The sequence below is a fragment of the Arachis stenosperma genome, chromosome 3, assembly GCF_014773155.1.
Source record: "Arachis stenosperma cultivar V10309 chromosome 3, arast.V10309.gnm1.PFL2, whole genome shotgun sequence".
Taxonomy (NCBI): Eukaryota; Viridiplantae; Streptophyta; class Magnoliopsida; order Fabales; family Fabaceae; genus Arachis; species Arachis stenosperma.
This window is the reverse complement of record NC_080379.1, coordinates 46539532-46557938: the sequence shown is the minus strand read 5'-3', so window position 1 is coordinate 46557938 and position 18407 is coordinate 46539532. Positions and strand designations below refer to the sequence as shown.

General features: G+C 33.0%; 2 protein-coding genes across 2 annotated transcripts; one reads left to right on the top strand and one right to left on the bottom strand.

The window, feature by feature from the left end:
- Nucleotides 1-4970: 4970 nt before the first annotated feature.
- Nucleotides 4971-5675, top strand: LOC130966042 (vegetative cell wall protein gp1-like). The gene has a single exon (XM_057890799.1). The coding sequence runs from the start codon at nt 4971-4973 to the stop codon at nt 5673-5675; it is 705 nt and encodes a 234-aa protein (XP_057746782.1).
- A 3245-nt stretch (nt 5676-8920) lies between these two features.
- LOC130968888 (pathogen-associated molecular patterns-induced protein A70-like) lies at nt 8921-9951 on the bottom strand. Its single transcript, XM_057894371.1, has one exon. The coding sequence runs from the start codon at nt 9809-9811 to the stop codon at nt 9161-9163; it is 651 nt and encodes a 216-aa protein (XP_057750354.1). The 5' UTR covers nt 9812-9951; the 3' UTR covers nt 8921-9160.
- Between the last annotated feature and the right edge of the window lie 8456 nt (nt 9952-18407).

The window sequence follows — 18407 nt, the reverse complement described above, 5'->3', positions numbered from 1 at the left end:
CACCTTTTAGCTTGATCTTTTACAGCAAATGGAAACAGTAATAGTCTGTAGACATCCTGATCCACCTCTTTATCATGTACTGTGTTAGCAATTTGTAAGAACTGTGCCAGAAACTCAGTAGGTTCTTCCTGTGGAAGACCGGAATACTGGTAATTTTGCTGCACTATGATAATGAGTTGAGGATTTAGCTCAAAGCTGCTTGCTTTGATGGGAGGTGTACAGATGCTACTCCCATATGCAGCTGTAATGGGGTTGGCATATGACCCCAGAGTCCTTCTGGACTGATCAATCCCACTTAGGTCCATAATGGATAAAGGGAAATGATATGGATTGCAAATAGATAAATTTTGTTTTTTTTTTTGAATTATCCAAAAAAGATAAAATAAAATAAAACAAAAGAAAAATAAAATAAAAATTCGAAAATTAAAAGAAAATAAGATCAAAGCAAATTGAAAACTGAATCAATTAGTTAATTGAAAAGATTTTGAGATTAGCAATTAGAAAGATATGATTGAGAAAAATTTTATGAAAAAGATTTGATTTTTGAAATGAAGAAAGAGAAAAACACAAAATGACACCAAACTAACGGAAAAACACAAAGGGGACACCAAACTTAGAATTTTTACGGATCAAAAGGGACTAAAGACATGCAAATTCGAAAATTAGAAGAAAAAAAAAAGCATGCAATTGACACCAAACTTAAAATATGAAACTAGACTCAACTAAAAGACTCTAAACCAACAAAAATAAAACAGTCCTAATCTAAGCAACAAGATAAGCCGTCAGTTGTCCAAACTCGAACAATCCCCGGCAACGGCGCCAAAAACTTGGTGCACGAAATTGCAATCACACTTTTGCAACCCCGCACAACTAACCAGCAAGTGCACTGGGTCGTCCAAGTAATACCTTACGTGAGTAAGGGTCGATCCCACGGAGATTGTCGGCTTGAAGCAAGCTATGGTTATCTTGTAAATCTTAGTCAGGATATCAGAAATTATCAGGGTTGATTGTGAAAAGCAAAAGAACATGAAATAAGTACTTGTTATGCAGTAATGGAGAATAGGTTGAGGTTTTGGAGATGCTCCATCTTCTGAATCTCTGCTTTCCTACTGTTTTCTGCATCAAACACGCAAGGCTCCTTCCATGGCAAGCTGTATGTAGGGTTTCACCGTTGTCAATGGCTACCTCCCATCCTCTCAGTGGAAATGTTCAACGCACCCTGTCACGGCACGGCTATCCATCTGTCGGTTCTTAATCAGGCCGGAATAGAATCCAATGATTCTTTTGCGTCTGTCACTAACGCCCCGCCCTCAGGTGTTTGAAGTTCGTCACAGTCATTCAATCATTGAATCCTACTCAGAATACCACAGACAAGGTTTAGACCTTCCGGATTCTCTTGAATGCCGCCATCAATTCTAGCTTATACCACGAAGATTCTGATTAAAGAATCCAAGAGATATCTACTCAATCTAAAGTAGAACAGAGGTGGTTGTCAGGCACGCGTTCATAGTTGAGAATATAATGAGTGTCACGGGTCATCACATTCATCCGGGTTAAGAGCAAGTGATATCTTAGAACGGAAGCAAGCATGATTGAATAAGAAACAGTAGTAATTGCATTAATCCATCAAGACACAGCAGAGCTCCTCACCCCCAACCATGGGGTTTAGAGACTCATGCTGTAAGAAGTACACAAAGAAACGTGTAAAGTGTCATGAGGTACAGATACAATGTCAAAAGATCCTATTAATAGTGAACTAGTAACCTAGGGTATACAGGAATGAGTAAATGACGTAAAAATCCACTTCTGGGTCCACTTAGTGTGTGCTTGGGCTGAGCATTGAAGCTTTCATGTGTAGAGACCTTTTCTGGAGTTAAACGCCAGCTTTCATGCCAGTTTGGGCGTTTAACTCCAATTTTTGTGCCAGTTCCAGCGTTAAACGCTAGAAATTCTGAGGCTGATTTGCAACGCCGGTTTGGGCCATCAAACCTCGGACAAAGTATGGACTATTATACATTGCTGGAAAGCCCAGAATGTCTACTTTCCAACGCCGTTAAGAGCGCGCCAATTGGGCTTCTGTAGCTCCAGAAAATCCACTTCGAGTGCAGGGAGGTCAGAATCCAACAGCATCTGCAGTCCTTTTCAGCCTCTAAATCAGATTTTTGCTCAGATCCCTCAATTTCAGCCAGAAAATACCTGAAATCACAGAAAAACACACAAACTCATAGTAAAGTCCAGAAAAGTGAATTTTAACAAAAAAAACTAATAAAAATATACTAAAAACTAACTAAATCATACTAAAAACATACTAAAAACAATGCCAAAAAGCGTATAAATTATCCGCTCATCAATACCACAGACAAGGTTTAGACCTTCCGGATTCTCAAGAGTGGCCGCCAAAGGGTTCTAGCTTATACCATGAAGATTCTGGTTAGGGAATCCAAGAGATACTCGCTCGTTCTAAGGTTGAACGGAAGTGGTTGTCAATCACGCATTCATAGGTGAGAATAATGATGAGTATCACGGATCATCACATTCATCATGTTGAAGTGTAGCGAATATCTTAGAATAAGAATAAGCTGAATTGAGTAGAAAATAGTAGTAATTGCATTAAAACTCGAGGTACAGCAGAGCTCCACACCCTTAATCTATGGTGTGTAGAAACTCCACCGTTGAAAATACATAAGTGATCAAGGTTCAGTCATGGCCGAATGGCCAGCCCCCAAAGTCTAAGAACTAAACGTCCAAAGATGGATGCTAAGATAAAATACAAAACCCAGATGTCTAATACAATAGTAAAATGTCCTATTTATACTAGACTAGCTACTAGGGTTTATAAAAATAAGTAATTGATGTAAAAATCTACTTCCGGGGCCTACTTGGTGTGTGCTTGGTATGAGCTTGAGCTTTACACATGCAGAGGCTTCTTTTGGAGTTAAACGCCAAGTTGTAACGTGTTTTTGGCGTTTAACTCTGGTTTGTGACGTGTTTCTGGCGTTTGACTCTAGAATGCAGCATGGAACTGGCGTTGAACGCCAATTTGCGTCATCTAATATCAGATAAAGTATGGACTATTATATAGAAAATCTCTGGATGTCTACTTTCCAACGCCATTGAGAGCGAGTCATTTGGAGTTCTGTAGCTCTAGAAATTTATTTCGAGTGAAGGGAGGTCAGAATCCAACAACATCAGCAGTCCTTTGTCAGCCTTCTATCAGAGTTTTGCTCAGGTTCCTCAATTTCAGCCAGAAAATACCTGAAATCACAGAAAAATACACAAACTCATAGTAAAGTCCAGAAATGTGAATTTAGCATAAAAACCAATGAAAATATCCCTAAAAGTAGCTAGATTCTACTAAAAACTACCTAAAAACAATGCCAAAAAGCGTATAAATTATCCGCTCATCAGCACCACAGACACAAATCTATTTATCAAGAATTCTAATGATTCTTTTATTCTAGTCCAAATATATGTTGATGACATTATTTTTGGATCAGCAAATGAATCCCTTTGTTCTGAATTTGGAAAACTCATGACAGGTGAATTTGCATGAGTATGATGGGTGAACTTAATTTTTTCCTTGGGCTGCAAATTAAACAAACTAAAAATGGTATTTTCATTCATCAAGAGAAGTATGCTAAGGAATTAGTTTAGAAATTTTGTATGGAAAATACCAAACCCATGGGAACTCCCATGCATCCTAATTCTAAATTAGATAAGGGAGAAACTGAGAAAGATGTAGATGAGACTAGGTATAGAAGAATGATTGGATCTCTTATGTACTTAACATCCTCTAGACCTGACATTGTGCAAAGTGTTGGATTGTGCTCAAGGTTTCAATCCAAACCTAAAGAGTCACATCTTTCAGCAGTTAAAAGGATCATTAGATATTCATGGCACATCCAATTTTGGTCTTTGGTATCCTAAGATTGATGATTTTTCTGCAGTTGGTTATTGTGATGCAGATTTTGCTGGTGATAGAGTTGATAGAAGGAGCACTTCAGGCCTATGTTATTTTCTTGGAAAGTCCTTAAATGTTTGGTCAAGTAGGAAGCAACCAACAGTGGCCTTATCCACTGCAGAGGCTGAGTATATAGCTGCTTCTTCTTGTTGTTCTCAGCTTTTATGGTTAAAAACATAGCTTGCTGATTACAAATTAAATGCTTAAAATATTTCCTTGATGTGTGATAATATGAGTGCTATCAATATTTCTAAAAATCCAGTTTTGCACTTTAGGACTAAGTATTGAAGTGAAATTTCACTCAATAAGAGAACATGTCCAAAAGGGGAATATTAGTATTCAATTTGTTAAATCTGAGGAGCAATTAGCAGATATTTTCACAAAACCATTAGCTGAGGATAGATTCTGCATGCTTAGGACTTATCTAGAAATTTTGAGTTATGATTCCTTATTTGAAAAATGCTGATGTATTTGCTGGAGCTTTTTGTCTCATAAACAGGTATGAGATAATTCTGGGCAGGTGATGAATGTTTCCTTCAAATCAGCATGTTCAGGACTTATTTAAAGTGAAAATCAATATGGGCTAACTCCAAAATCAGATCTAGAATGGTCCAATGTGTTTTCTTAAATCCAACCATCTCTAGGCCCATATATGAATGTTATATTTTTTGTTGTTGTTTTTGGTGGGCTGAGTGCTTATTTTTTTTTAAAAGAATTTTTCATTTAATGTTTTTGATCCAAAAAGATTTTCAGTTTGATTTTTTGGTTTTTCAAAATTTAAAATTAATTTTCTGTTTTATTTTTTAAATCAAATAAAATCTTTCTTTTATGAGGTCAAGTCTTTTCATGTCATTTCGAAAGGTGATGCAGTTGCATGGTTTTGAAAATTCACTTTTGGGTATGGTTACCAACACTCCCTCTCTTCCCTCCATAACTTCTCCTCAAACCCTTCGGTTTCTTCCCTCTCACTCCACTGCCTCTCTTCCATCAAAAGCCTAAATCTAACCAAATGGGGAAGAAAGTTATTGCTAAAAGAGCACCGCGTGAAAAGATTCATAAGCTTCCTAGACCATCAACTCGCTCTCAAAACCCCACTTTCACTCCTTCACCTTCTCCTCCTACCTCTCCTCCTCGCTCTGCTCCCATGGCACGAACCAAGACCACGCCAAGGCACCCTGCCCCCACCAAGCCGACACCACCACCGAAGGCCACAACTTCCAAGCCAGGCTCCTCAAAACCTGGTTCTGCGAAGCCTAGCTCCTCCAAGGGCAAACGTCCAGCACCTGAGGAACCTGTTCCCGAACCAACACAACCCAAATCCAAGTCGGTTCCTGTGCACTCTCAACGAGTGAAACATAACAAAGGACCTACTCAATCTGAGAGGGTGGTCTTAGATGATGAAGATGATGACTTTGTTCCTGAGGACTCTCCGTCCCTATCCACTGAGGGTACATCCATCTCTATTGGGAAGAAATCTGCTTTACTAAATATGGTAAAGGATGTTGTTCAGGAATTCGTTTTCCAATCAAATCACATGATTGCAATGAGCAAAGAACAAAGGAAATTAGCTAGCAAGCATGAGAATTTCCTAAAGAAATCAAGGGAAAGAGTGGCTGTGTTCATGACCTTCATTGATAACCTTCAAAAGGATGACGACACTGCCACAGATGTTGAAGAGGAAGCTGATTCGGAGGGGAATGGTTCTAATGCCTAAGATTTGTCTCATGAAAACTGCTGCTGCTGCTCTCTTTTTGTCTCATGAATTTTGTTTCTTTAGCTACTTTTGAACTGTCTTTATCTTGGATGACTGTAATAACTCTAAATATTGTTGCACTTTTGTTAGTTCAGTTAGTACTTTGGACTATGGTCTAACTCTTTTCTGCAGGTTCAATATGTTGCTTTGTTGATCTTGCTTGTTGTCTGCCCTTGATTACAAAAGGGGGAGTAGGACAATAGGATGGTAAAATGTGTTAGGATACGTTTTTGGCTGTTTTTGGCTTTACTGCATCAAAACTTGTTTTCACATGCTGCTTTTGCTGCTGATATCAGCTTAATAATTGGGCTGATTATATATGGTGTTGCCTGTTTGATGTGTATAGCTCTTCACTGTACTCTCTTTAAGTGTAATGTAAAATAGGAACAAAGAGGAAAGCATAAATTCAGCGGGAGCTAATCTTGAATAGGAAAGGGGGAGCAACACAAGAGCAAATGACAAAATTCAAAGGGAGTTTCTAAACTCACTCAAATTCATTTCCTTTTGATTATTGCTTAAAATCATGTTTGTCATCAAGGGGGAGATTGTTGAGTTAAGAAATTAACCAAATTAATTAGTGATGACAAACATTATTTTTGGGAAAAATAAATAATTATTGTTGATTAATTATAATTACTTATTACTAATTGTTTATTATTGCAGGCCAAAATTCAATAGCCCAAATGAAATGAAAAAGCAATCAGCAAGGATGTTGGGCTGAAAGCAAGATTAAGAGCCCAAGGAAAAACAAAGAAAGAAGCCAAAGAAATCAAAACGGGCCAAGCATATCACTACCTGATCTAAGCCCGATCTGATTTCAGAAAAGTGATTCCCTCCATCTTGCTCCAACCAAAGCAGCGTTCCCCTCTCTTTGTCTAAGTCAAATCAGAGTTTCAGAAAAGTAAGAAAGAGAAAGAGAAAGATTCTTCCATAAGCTTATCACCAAAGAAGCAAGAAAGAGAAAGATTAAGCTTGAAAGGCAGATTTCAAATCACCCAATTCAAACCAAACCAAGCTTAGGTTAAAGGTAACCCATTTTCTCTTGCATGCATCAGATCTTCATCTCTTCTTCCCAACTCTCTGCTCTATCCGAAATGGGATACAAAGGAAAGATAGTTTCTGCTCTTCTTTGCTGTGTATCCACGGTCTTAAACATGACTTGGGGACCAAGTTGATTTTCAAGGGCTAAGATTAAGTTGATCATTGGAAGAATTCTATAGTTGCTGTTTTATGGCTTTCGTTCAAGATGAAAAAGTCAGAGGTGAAGTTTCTAATCTGGGGATTAAGGAGAAAAAGTGAATCTGTGGGTTGGTGAAGTTCAAGGCTCAAGGTGTTGACCTTGGAAGAAGAACCAAGAAAATGCAAGGAGATAAAAGAAGCTTGCTGTTCATTCAGAAGGCAAGGAGAGAAAACTAGAGTATTGAGGTATTGTTCTGAGAAGTGTTCTTTGAGAAAGTTCAACTAACTGGACAGTGTAACCTAACCAAAGGTGCATTCCGCCAGTATGAAGAACTGAATCAGAGGCTTGCTAATTTGGTTTTCGCATAGCACAAAGGCTATTGATGAAGTCAATCTCCTTCATGTTTTACTGATTGTAATGTACTTTTCTATGTTTATCTTTCTGTAATTTCTTGTGAGAAAAGGCATCATGAGAAAGCTCAAGTAAAAGCTATGAGAAGAAAAAGGCTAAGTGATACACTTGAGAAAAAAGCCTAGAGTTATTTTCTGATTTCTTTAGGTTGGTTAAGTGTCTTGTATCTTGTACCTGTTTGGTATCCCTTTCTTAGTTGGGTTAGCACTAAGAGTGAATAGTTAGGTGTTAGCATAGCCAATGTCAAGTTAGATTAGAACTTGAGTGTGAAATTGGTGTATGTAATACTTTTAACTATAGTGGAAATTTCTCCATTATTGTGGAGGAGACTGGACGTAGGTTGCATAGCACAAGGCAACCGAACCAGGATATATGCTGGTGTTAGCTTTTCTCTTCTCTGTTGTGTTCTGTTTTTCTGATATTCATGAGACAAAAATAAATTGTCTCATAAATTTTCGTTGCTGAGTACAAACAGAATCAGAATTGAAAGTTTTGTTTAAAATGGTTATAACAGCTGCAAAAAGAAAGGCATAGATTCAACTCCCCTTCTCTAAGCCTACTACAACCTTCACTATAAATTATATTTTGTTAACTTTTTATTATGTTATATTTTAATTTATTTTATATTTAATTTGGCCCCTCTTATAAAATTTCTGGATCTGCCACTGTTTATGGTATCAAAATTTACTTATATAATGTGTTAAGTGATACCACGATATATATCTGACAATTTTAATTAAGTACTAATATGATAAGTTTATAAAATTAGATCAAAGTAATTTTAAATTAAAGGATTTTAATGCATCAAGTCTTCTCAATTTAAAATTAATTTAATTTAATTGCATAAATTTATTATAATAACAGCTAATTAGGATTGTTAGAGGTGTATTATATAGTTAGTATGGTATTATTTAACATATTATATCAGTAAATTTTGACGTCGTTAATACTAAAAGTGATAAAAGATTAATATGATTCTTTAAAAAAATAAAAACAAATATAATTAAAGAAAATTTTCGAAAATCAATTTAAAAATAAATAATTTTTAAGAAAAAAAATGACAAGTGTAAAAGATGGCTCAAATTTATATATATATATATATATATATATATATATATATATATATATATATATATATATATATATATATAGGAATAAAAGGGAAGTTACAACTTGCTATGCTGTATGCTATCAATGTCTCACAATATTCTAGATGAGGAATTGAATATTCCAATAAAAGTGGTGAGTGAGTAATATGTATGTAAATAACATTTTAGGTTTAAAGTATATTCATCGGTATAACAAACAAAATAAAATAACGTTTACCAATAAGCGATTAAGCGATGCCTGTTAAAGTTGCATCTTCAGCCAAATATTAAAGGATTAAAATTTGTATTCCGCTTGAAAAATAGAAAAAAAAAAAATCCAACCAAAGCATGCATTACTAATAAGACGAAAATAGGGTAGCTTTTCATTTATTTTACATTGGGTTAGCTTTTATGACTTTGTGTTTTTTTTTTTTTTTTTGCTTTTTTTTGCTTCAATCTTTTGTGTTGAGTTCGTTTGGTAAAAAAATAAAAACAATTTAACATAGCTTTTATCAATATTTAGACATTAACATTCTCAACTATCAAATTCGTATAAAAAAATTTATAAATCTCATAGTATTGATGGTTGAGATATGTTATTATCTAAGTTTTAATTGCAAAAAGAGTGCACACGTATCATTTATCATTATGAAACAATCAAATCTGCTAAAGTAGTGTAGATTTCTTCATCCTATTACACATCACATGCTTCAAATCAAAATAAATAATTGAAACATGAAATCCAAAAGGTTGTTCTATGATGGATATTAATTTCTCTTGGGCAGCTCTCTATAACGTAGTATTGAATCAAGCCTCTGAAGCCTAAGCTGCTGCTTAAACCTGTTGATGAAATCATCAGCTTTCTTGTCCACTTCTTCTCCCAATAACTCCTCTCCCTCCCACCTTCTCGATAATAAGTTCCTTATTCTTCTATCCTCATCCGAATTCACCCGATCCAACCCGTCCTTTGTAGCACTGGGTTGGTGTCCGGATCCGAATTCAGGTTCTTCCTCTTTAACTTTCTTTGTTGATTCTGATTTGTAGAATTTTATTGACTTTAATCTTTCCAACAAAGATGGAGTCCGGGCCAACTCATGTTGAACCGAGTCATCTATTCTTTCGGAAGAGTTGACTTGGTCTAACACAGATTGACCCAGACTTTGTTGGGCCAACTCGTGATTCTCCTGAACTGAGTTATGTCCATCATCTTTATAGGAATAGAGGTTGAAGGACATGACGCGGTTCAGAAGAGAAGTAGAACGGACGAGTTGACCCGAAGAGTCAACTTGCTGCCGTTGATGATGGGTGGCGAAACGAGAAACGATGGCTATGGTACCGATGACAAGGTTGACGAAGACGAAGAGACAAGTGGGTGTGAGCCAGCTGGCAATGAAAGAAGAAGCTGTTTCAAATACCATGGCGCGTTTTGCTTAATCACTTCTGGGTTGATGAGATTCTTTCTTCTCTTTGGTATGCCCCTTTAGCTTCTTGAAGAGATATTATGAATATATAGCCAGATGAAACTGCAACTAAGAATGTGGTGGAGGTTTAATGGGAGGTTATATATAAAATTATGTTATAATATGTTGATGGCTTTGACGTTTCTTCTTTTCATTTGGCTGTTTCTTCGCTCTTACCGAACTACTTTGTTCAAGGGTTTGGGGTCCAAGAAAGTTATTCACACAATCACACATTATTTTTATTTAAAAATTTGCTATTATGAAAATAAAATATTTATGAATGACCACAAAAAAAATACTATGTCAATAATATCTCATTTTTATAATATATATTTAATAAAAAATTACTAAATTTTAAGAATAATAATATCTCATTTTTATAATCATACTTATAAAATATCGTATCAAAATTCAATCTAAGATCGTTTTTAAAAATACATATTTATTGTTGGACATTTTTACTACATTTTTAAATTATTTAAAGATATTTTTGTCAATAATAAAATTTACGTATTCTTGTCGGTGTTTGAATAATTTGACGATATTTTTTGTAGTTAACACTATATATAATTCAAGATTTTTATTTAAGTTAAACAAGTTTTAAATTATTTTAATTAGTTAGTAAAATTCGATATGCTTTTATTTATTAATTAAACATGTGGCTTTTATGGTTGGTTTGGTTTAAAACAGACAAAAAGTTCAAACTAGATTGAGAATATGATTTTACCGAAAAAGCTTTTTTATATAAAATTATTTAGTGTATATTAGTGGCCAAGTTGCGAATATGCCATTTTTTCTTCTTGAAAAAATAAAATGAAAAATGGAAATTATATCGGTTGCTTTTAGGGTGATATTGATACTGAATTGATTGGGATTCACGAATTGAAATATTGAATACACGCAAACGCAATAACAATTTCTAAAGTGACGCAAATACCAGTGATGCATGCAAACTTTGCCTACTAAGCGCGCCATTGCTTTTTAACTGTTATGTATACAGTTTTTTGTCTTTGGGACAAAAGACTAGTAAATTACGCGGAGAGCTCTCGATAATCGGGGAGATTTCGGAGAGGAATCAAGTGAGAGAATATAAGATAAAGACACCACATCCAATTCAAAATCTTAAAGTGTTAAGTTAATGGGTCTCTCATCTTATAAATTTCTCACTCTTCCTTACTTTCTTTGATGTGGGACTAACTTCTACACTCCACACACTTGCAACACTAATATACATTACATACTAAAATAAATAACTTTCTTAATAAAACAATCAAACCTTTTTTACGATTTTTTTTTATGAACACGTGTTACCGATCTACAGATTTCATATTTGGAGTAGCTTTTGAACCTAGTTACCCAAAACCAAATTACACCACTCTTTTAGAAGGCCCAAAACTAATTTATTAGAACTTTTAACCAACATTCAAATTCAAAGGACTTCTTTATCTTAGCCAAATAAAATAAAAAAAGATATTCACCATCACCTATATAAAGGGGAATCCTAGATCCCCTCAAGTACTCATTCATTCCTCACACCTTATACCTCTCAGATCCATTCTGACTTGAGCGTCGAAGTGTCTTTGCAAGTACCATCCTCCATTGCTCTAGTCAAATAATCTAACATCCGCCTCGACCCGCAAATTTTCGATCTATCTCTCAACCTGTACTAGAGACGTCTTGTATGACACGTATTTTTTAATTATAAATATGATTTTAGTTCAGTTATCTTATTATTTATGAAATTTAATTACAATATTACTATAAAATTATTTTGTATTTATAATAATAATATCTAGAAAATAATAAAAAATAATTTAAACAATAAAAATTATTTTATTTAATATTTTATTAAATATTATTAAGATAATTATATAATTTTAAATATAGAAAATATATAATTATATATATTATATATATTAAATTATAAATATTATATTATATAAAATAATTTTGGATATTATTTTTTTAGCATTATCGCCTTATAACAATAGTTGATTATGTATCTAGTGTTCATAGATGGCTAAAGAAAACTCAATGTCACATTAATGGAAAGAAAAGCGATGACAAACACGTAATTTAATTTTTGTTAAATGTTTTAAAATAATAACGGTTGTGAGTGTAATAATAAGGAACAACTGTTTAATAGTCGTTTTCATGTTCCTATCAGAAAGCATATGCATATTATTAGTTATTACTCTTATTAATAATCATATTGCTGACATAATTATCTCAACAACCATTTTTGTATTAAAAAATTTAATTACTTAACAACTCTTCAGATCATATTAGTTATATTTATGTTTTTAAGCAAACATACTCATCTGATGATGTGGATTAAGTAATGAGTGCATATGTAAACGCTATGATTTTAATAAATTTGTTGAATGACTTTGTAGCTATCCACCGGTGACTCTGATCTTGACCATTGTTTTTATCATTATTGACTTTCCTTACACACCAATCTTCTTGTAACACACATGGTCTTTGAATATTATTATTGGAAGGTGTTCAGGTGTGGCAATGTACTTTTACGGAACAGCAGTGTTGCAAGTGTTATAGCGGTACAGATTTAATTTAAAATACTCGACTGGCGTTGATTGAAGGGGCGCTTCTTTTTGTGGAAATCATGAAAAGAAAGTGCAGGATGGGATAGGAACCGGTGTAGAAGGTCTGCTAAACATATGGGCAGAGAGTGTCGGATTTGTCCTATATTATTGAAGACTGCTGGGGGAGTGGGAGTATCCTCAGAAGCCATAGTGGACGGTGAGCCGAGCCGAATGGTAGTAGGCTGATTAATTTAGTACGAGTTTTGTAGTTTGTGGCCCATTTCAATTGGCATGAGTAATGTATTGAATAGCAGATAATGTATTGGGCTTTATAAGTGGATTAAGTGGACCAATGATTATGGATGTAGTGGTAGAAAGTAGTCATGAATTGTAATGTCTTGGCTGGGAAAAACTGTTAACGAAGGCTTAGTAACTGATTTGGTGAGAAGTCACCACGAAACGAATTTATAGGAAGTAGTTTTTGAATGAACAATACGTGTTATCAATTTAAAAAAAAAATCGATTTTTTTTATATAAATAATCAATTAAAAAACTAATTAATATAGTTATAATGTTAGATTTTTTACCGTATTTTATTTAAAATATAAGTTGACTAATTTAAATTGAAAAATTGTAGTTAATTGTTTACTATATAATTATTTTAACCAAAATTATAATTAAAAATTATTAAAAGAAAAAAATTATCTGTATAATAGAGCAGCTCAATATTAATAACATTTTTTATTTCTATTATAAAATATAAAAAAGATTTAATTCTCATAATAAAAATCATGATATTTTTTAGGGTCGCAATTTTTTTATTGTATTTTTATAAATTTTTTTATAAATCATTAATTTAAATTATGTCTATTTAAATTTTAAATTACAAAGTAATTCAAATTTTATAATTTAAAATTCTAATTATATAACTGAAATGAAATTGATAAAAAAAATGAGAAAATAGTAATACAGTTTAAATCATATTAAAATGTAAACAAGTTCGGTTAGTCCATAAACAAACTTTACGTAAATAAATACGTTTAGTCAATGTGATAGGTGAGTTTTGTAAAAACTTTATGAAGAGACAATAAAAAAATTAAATTCTATAAAATAGCATAATTTTGTTTGGAATTAATTTTTTTATATTTGATAGCAAGAAAAGTGTGATTAACATTGAGCTGGTCCAACATATTCAATAATTATTTTTGAATAATTTATAAATATTAAAAAAAGGTTAAAAAAATATATAATAAATAATTAATTATAATTTATCAATGTAAATTAGTCAATTTATTTTTAAAATAAAATACGGTAAAAATTCTAACATCATAATTATATTAATTGATTTTTTAATTAAATAATTTGTATTAAAAAAATCAATTTTTTTAAAACCAAATAATAATACGTATCATCCATCTAATAATAATTTTATGTGAAATTGACTGCAGATAAATTTCTGCCACATAATTTAGCACTAGAAGACCATTTTTTTATGTTGGTGTTATCCCTTTAGTGGTATTCTTTAAATAATATAAAGATTAAATATATTATTTTATATGGGACGATTGTAAATTTAAAATTAAATTTGTTAGTTTCTATTTCTTTTCTTAAAACATGCCCATTGGAAAGTAAGCATTTTGTTTATTTAAAAATTAATTTAACTATAAAAGTTAAACCTTTACATTTGTATTTTATAATTATTAAAAATTGGACGGTCTTTAGAAATATAAATTTCAGAAAATAAAATTCATGTATTAAGAAACACAGTAATCAACCATTTGATTAATACTCAACAATGTTTTTATATCGCCCATAATAAAGTGCCCTGAATGCACCGTTGTGTCATTTTATTATTTGGCGGGAGAGCGATCTAAGTTTCCCTCCATTAAGCTGTGATGTGATTGTTCTGTAGTCATGGACGATCTTGTACCTCGAATATTGTAATGCACGTGATTGTGTGCGCAATGGTGAGAGTTGACATGGTGTGATGTTCTTTTTGCAGCAAATTATTGTGGGATGAGATGTATACGACATGATTAAATTTAGTGTGTGTTTGGATTACAGTTTGCAAATCAGAGTTTGCATAAAATTGATTTTGTAAAATTGATTTTGATGATAAGTTAGTTTGGGTTAACGTGATTTATGTTTGGTAATCTTTATATAAAAATTTATTATAGTAAAATAAATGTTGTTTGGATTATACTACTCAAAATCACTTTTAGATGAAAAATTATTAAAATAGACATCAATTTTATATACATGCAAAATCAGAATACTATAAAAAATAATATAAAAAATATTTATCATATAAGTAAAATAAATACAATAAAAAATAAAAATATAAAAAAGAGTACTATAAATTTTTTAATGTCACAAAAAAAGAAAATATTTTATAATTTTTTTTAGTATCGTCAATACTCTTTAATTTAGTATTATTTTAGACTATAAATTTTTATTATTTATGACTCTATTATTACTTATAATTAATTTTTTATTTATTTTATCCTTTTTTTATAGGATCATAATTTATATTATCGTCAATACTTTTTTTTAATTTGTTAGTGATTGAAATAAATCTGAACGATTTTGATAAAAAAAATGGAACTAAAAAATTATGAAGAAGTAGGAAGAACTACAAAGAATGACTGTGAAAATAATAGTTACTAGTATCATTCTTATAGAAGAAAATGAAGGGTAGGGTTGGTAAAAAAGAAATATTTTAGCTTCTCCTAAACATGAAACGTGAAACGTGAAACGCAGAAGTTACAAATTTGAGCTTTTCCTAAACCTGGGTTCAGAGGCAGAATCAATTCTGTGTTTACAAAGATAAAAATTGCCAAACATCAAAGTGAAACTTTCAAGAAGCTCAAACGGGCTTCTCTCCTCTGCAACGTGTTTGCCAAAGACATCCTTACACGGCTTGGATTGGATCTACGTTGGTTTTTCGGGAAGTATGTGATGATAGAGGTATCCGCGAAGGCATTCCGATCGGTTTTGTGTCAAAAATTAATCTATTTGGAATACAAAATTTGGCTAAAAAATTTTGATATGGAAATAAAATGAGTGATATGCTTTAATATGGTAATTTTTGGTGTTTTTTAAAATTGTGGGAATATACAAATCGGACCCTCCGATTTGTGTTTAAAAAGTTGAAAAAATTCAGAGTACACAAATCGGACCTTCCGATTTGTGTTAAAAAAAATTAAAATACTCAGAGTTCACAAATCGGACCATGCGAGTTGTTTGATTTTAAAATTTTGCTTAAGAAATCGCATGGTCCGACTTGTGGTTGGGCAAATATGAATTTCGGAAGCTAGAAAACGGACCCTCCGACTTGTTTGTTGTTTTTAATTTTTTTACTGATGAAGAACTCGCATGGTCCGAGTTCTATTCCACTGACACCACATGGCTGTGAAACACCTGTATTTCCCATGTTTGAGTCCAACACCACTTTTGTTTCTATATATAAATTAAAAAGTGACAAAATTTATTTGGCTCAATTTTTTAGTTATGGAATTCGTTAGTGTGCTTTTTCCGGATATGGAAATGGGGAGAAATAGACGAGAAGGTTGGACAGTTTTATGTCATTTTTAGGTGAAAGAACTCGGAGGGTTCGAGTTATTTGTTAAGCAAAAATAAACAAACAAGTCGGAGGGTACGACTTGTTGATGGCTGCAATTTGAATTTTAACAATGCAAAATGGACCGTGCGTTTTGTATATATATATATATTTTATCAAGCTGAAAATGAAATCGTAGGGTCCGAGTTCCCTTTTTTAAAAATTAATTTGAATCTGCCAATAGTAAACGGTAGGTCCGATTTAGGTTTATTGAAAATATCAGATTCCGTGTTCGTCTTCTTCCTTTGGTTCTCTGCATTTGTGTTTTTCTCCTTCATGGTATGTAACCCAAAAAATTTGTTAGTATGATTTCTGTTATTATTTAGTAGAGTAAGAAAAATGGATAATAGAGTAGTTTTGAAAATGTATTATTTTGAATGATAAAGTAAAAAAATAATACACATTTCTATTCAACTTCTAACAATAACAACAAGAATAAAAAACTTCCTAACAATAATAATTTTAATTATAAAATATTAAAAAATAAAAAAACTATATCTGATAAAAATGATAATAATTCCTTTCTAACCACAACAATAATAATTGGCCACCTAACAATAATAATTATAATTACGAAATATAAAAAAATTTAAACGGAGAAACGAAGAAGAAGAAGGTGGAAGTGAAGTCGAAAGTGAAATCTGAAAGTGATTGTAACCGGATAATGAGAGTGGGTTGCATGGGTCTTTGTTTGGTTTCACGGCACCGTTTGGGGAGAAGCTGCTGCGCGATGCGTGTCCAGACTGCATCAAATCGCACCGTGCGTTTAGTGAAACGCAACTCGGACGGTCTGTGTGGTGAATGGGAACTCGCAGGGTCTGAGTTGTGGTTTCACTGACACCACAAAATTGTGAAGCACCTCTCTCTCCCATATCAGAATCCAACACCACTCATGCATCCATATGCAAATTAAAAAGCGAATTTATTTGCGGTGCAATTTGAATTACATAATTTGATTTTGAAAATCTAATCCCATTCAAAATATTTTTAAGAGATAAGTATTGTTTTGATCCCGAGCATTGAAGGTCAGAGTCGAAGCCATCATAAACGTAATTTTTAATATAAAATCATCCGTTACATTTTTTTCGTTTTAATATCGTCATTTTTAATAAAATGTTTTATTTTATTCGTCAACTATCTCTACTTTTAGGGGTGTGAATGTGTCGAGTGAAACCGGGTTTGACGTGACCCACACCCGGCCCGAAAATATACACCTGGCCTATTGATGAGACCAGAACCCGACCCTAGATCCAATGAAGCCTATACACTTTCGGGTCACAATTATACCGGGTAAAAAGCGGGGTGTTAACATTAAATTACATTGATACCATCTTATAAGCTAGCATGTGAAAATATCCAAATTTTTAAGACTCCAACCATTAAAACATAACCGTAATCAATACTAATATTGTCTAATAACACCAAATATTTAAACAATACAAATAATACAATATTATGCATTAGTCTAAAATCTTATGCATTTTAAACATAAAACATTAACTTATAGTCTTATAATAACTAATAACACGAAATATTAAGGTTTACGATACTTAAATTCTACATAAGAATAACCATCATCCATCACTAATAACAGAAAATATTAGTCGTGTACAATGACCGGGCCACCGGCCCGATTTTGGGTGACCGGAGTGATGCACTGATCCGACCCGAATTAATGACGGGGTCTATTTCTGAGACCCTTACCCGGTCCTAGACCCGGTGAAATCACACGAAATTAGACTATACATTGTTCGGGGCACGGCCGGACAGGGCCGGGCCATGCACACCGCTTCCTCTAAATGGGATATGACGCTTCAGTGAGAGGGAAAGCAATGATCTTCAGTGAGCGTGTGGAGGCGCGTGTGATGCAACAATAGATAACGAAAGACAGAGTCCTGACCGAGTTGCGGGAAGGATCCGCAGATGAACCTGCAGACAACGACGTGGTCACGAATATGTGACTCTGATACGATAATAAATTCGTGAAAGAATTAAAAAAGAGATCCAACAAGTATTATACGTTTTATTTTTTAATTGACTGCAATTATAACTAAATGTTTCAATTACGACAATGAAGAAGAGTTAATAGCCAAATTTGTCCCTGAAATTTAAGACATTTTTCAAATTGGTCCTGAAAAATATTTTGTTGTTGTGTTACTCATTGAATGATAAAACGTTAGTCAAATTGATTCTGCCGTCAGTTAGATGATGACATGTCACGCTAAGGGCCACGTGTCACCAGATGATTGGTTGATGTGCCAGATTAGCGACACGTAACACGCCACATGCCTCTAAGACATTTAAAAGAAATATTTAAAGAAATATTTTAACAGAAATATTTTATTCCATATAAAATTATTTAAGAAGAAGAAATGAGCTAACAAATTAC

Bases quoted from the DNA above. Each gene is read 5' to 3' on its own strand.
- LOC130966042 (XM_057890799.1), top strand. From the start codon at position 4,971: ATGGGGAAGAAAGTTATTGCTAAAAGAGCACCGCGTGAAAAGATTCAT.
- LOC130968888 (XM_057894371.1), bottom strand. From the start codon at position 9,811: ATGGTATTTGAAACAGCTTCTTCTTTCATTGCCAGCTGGCTCACACCC.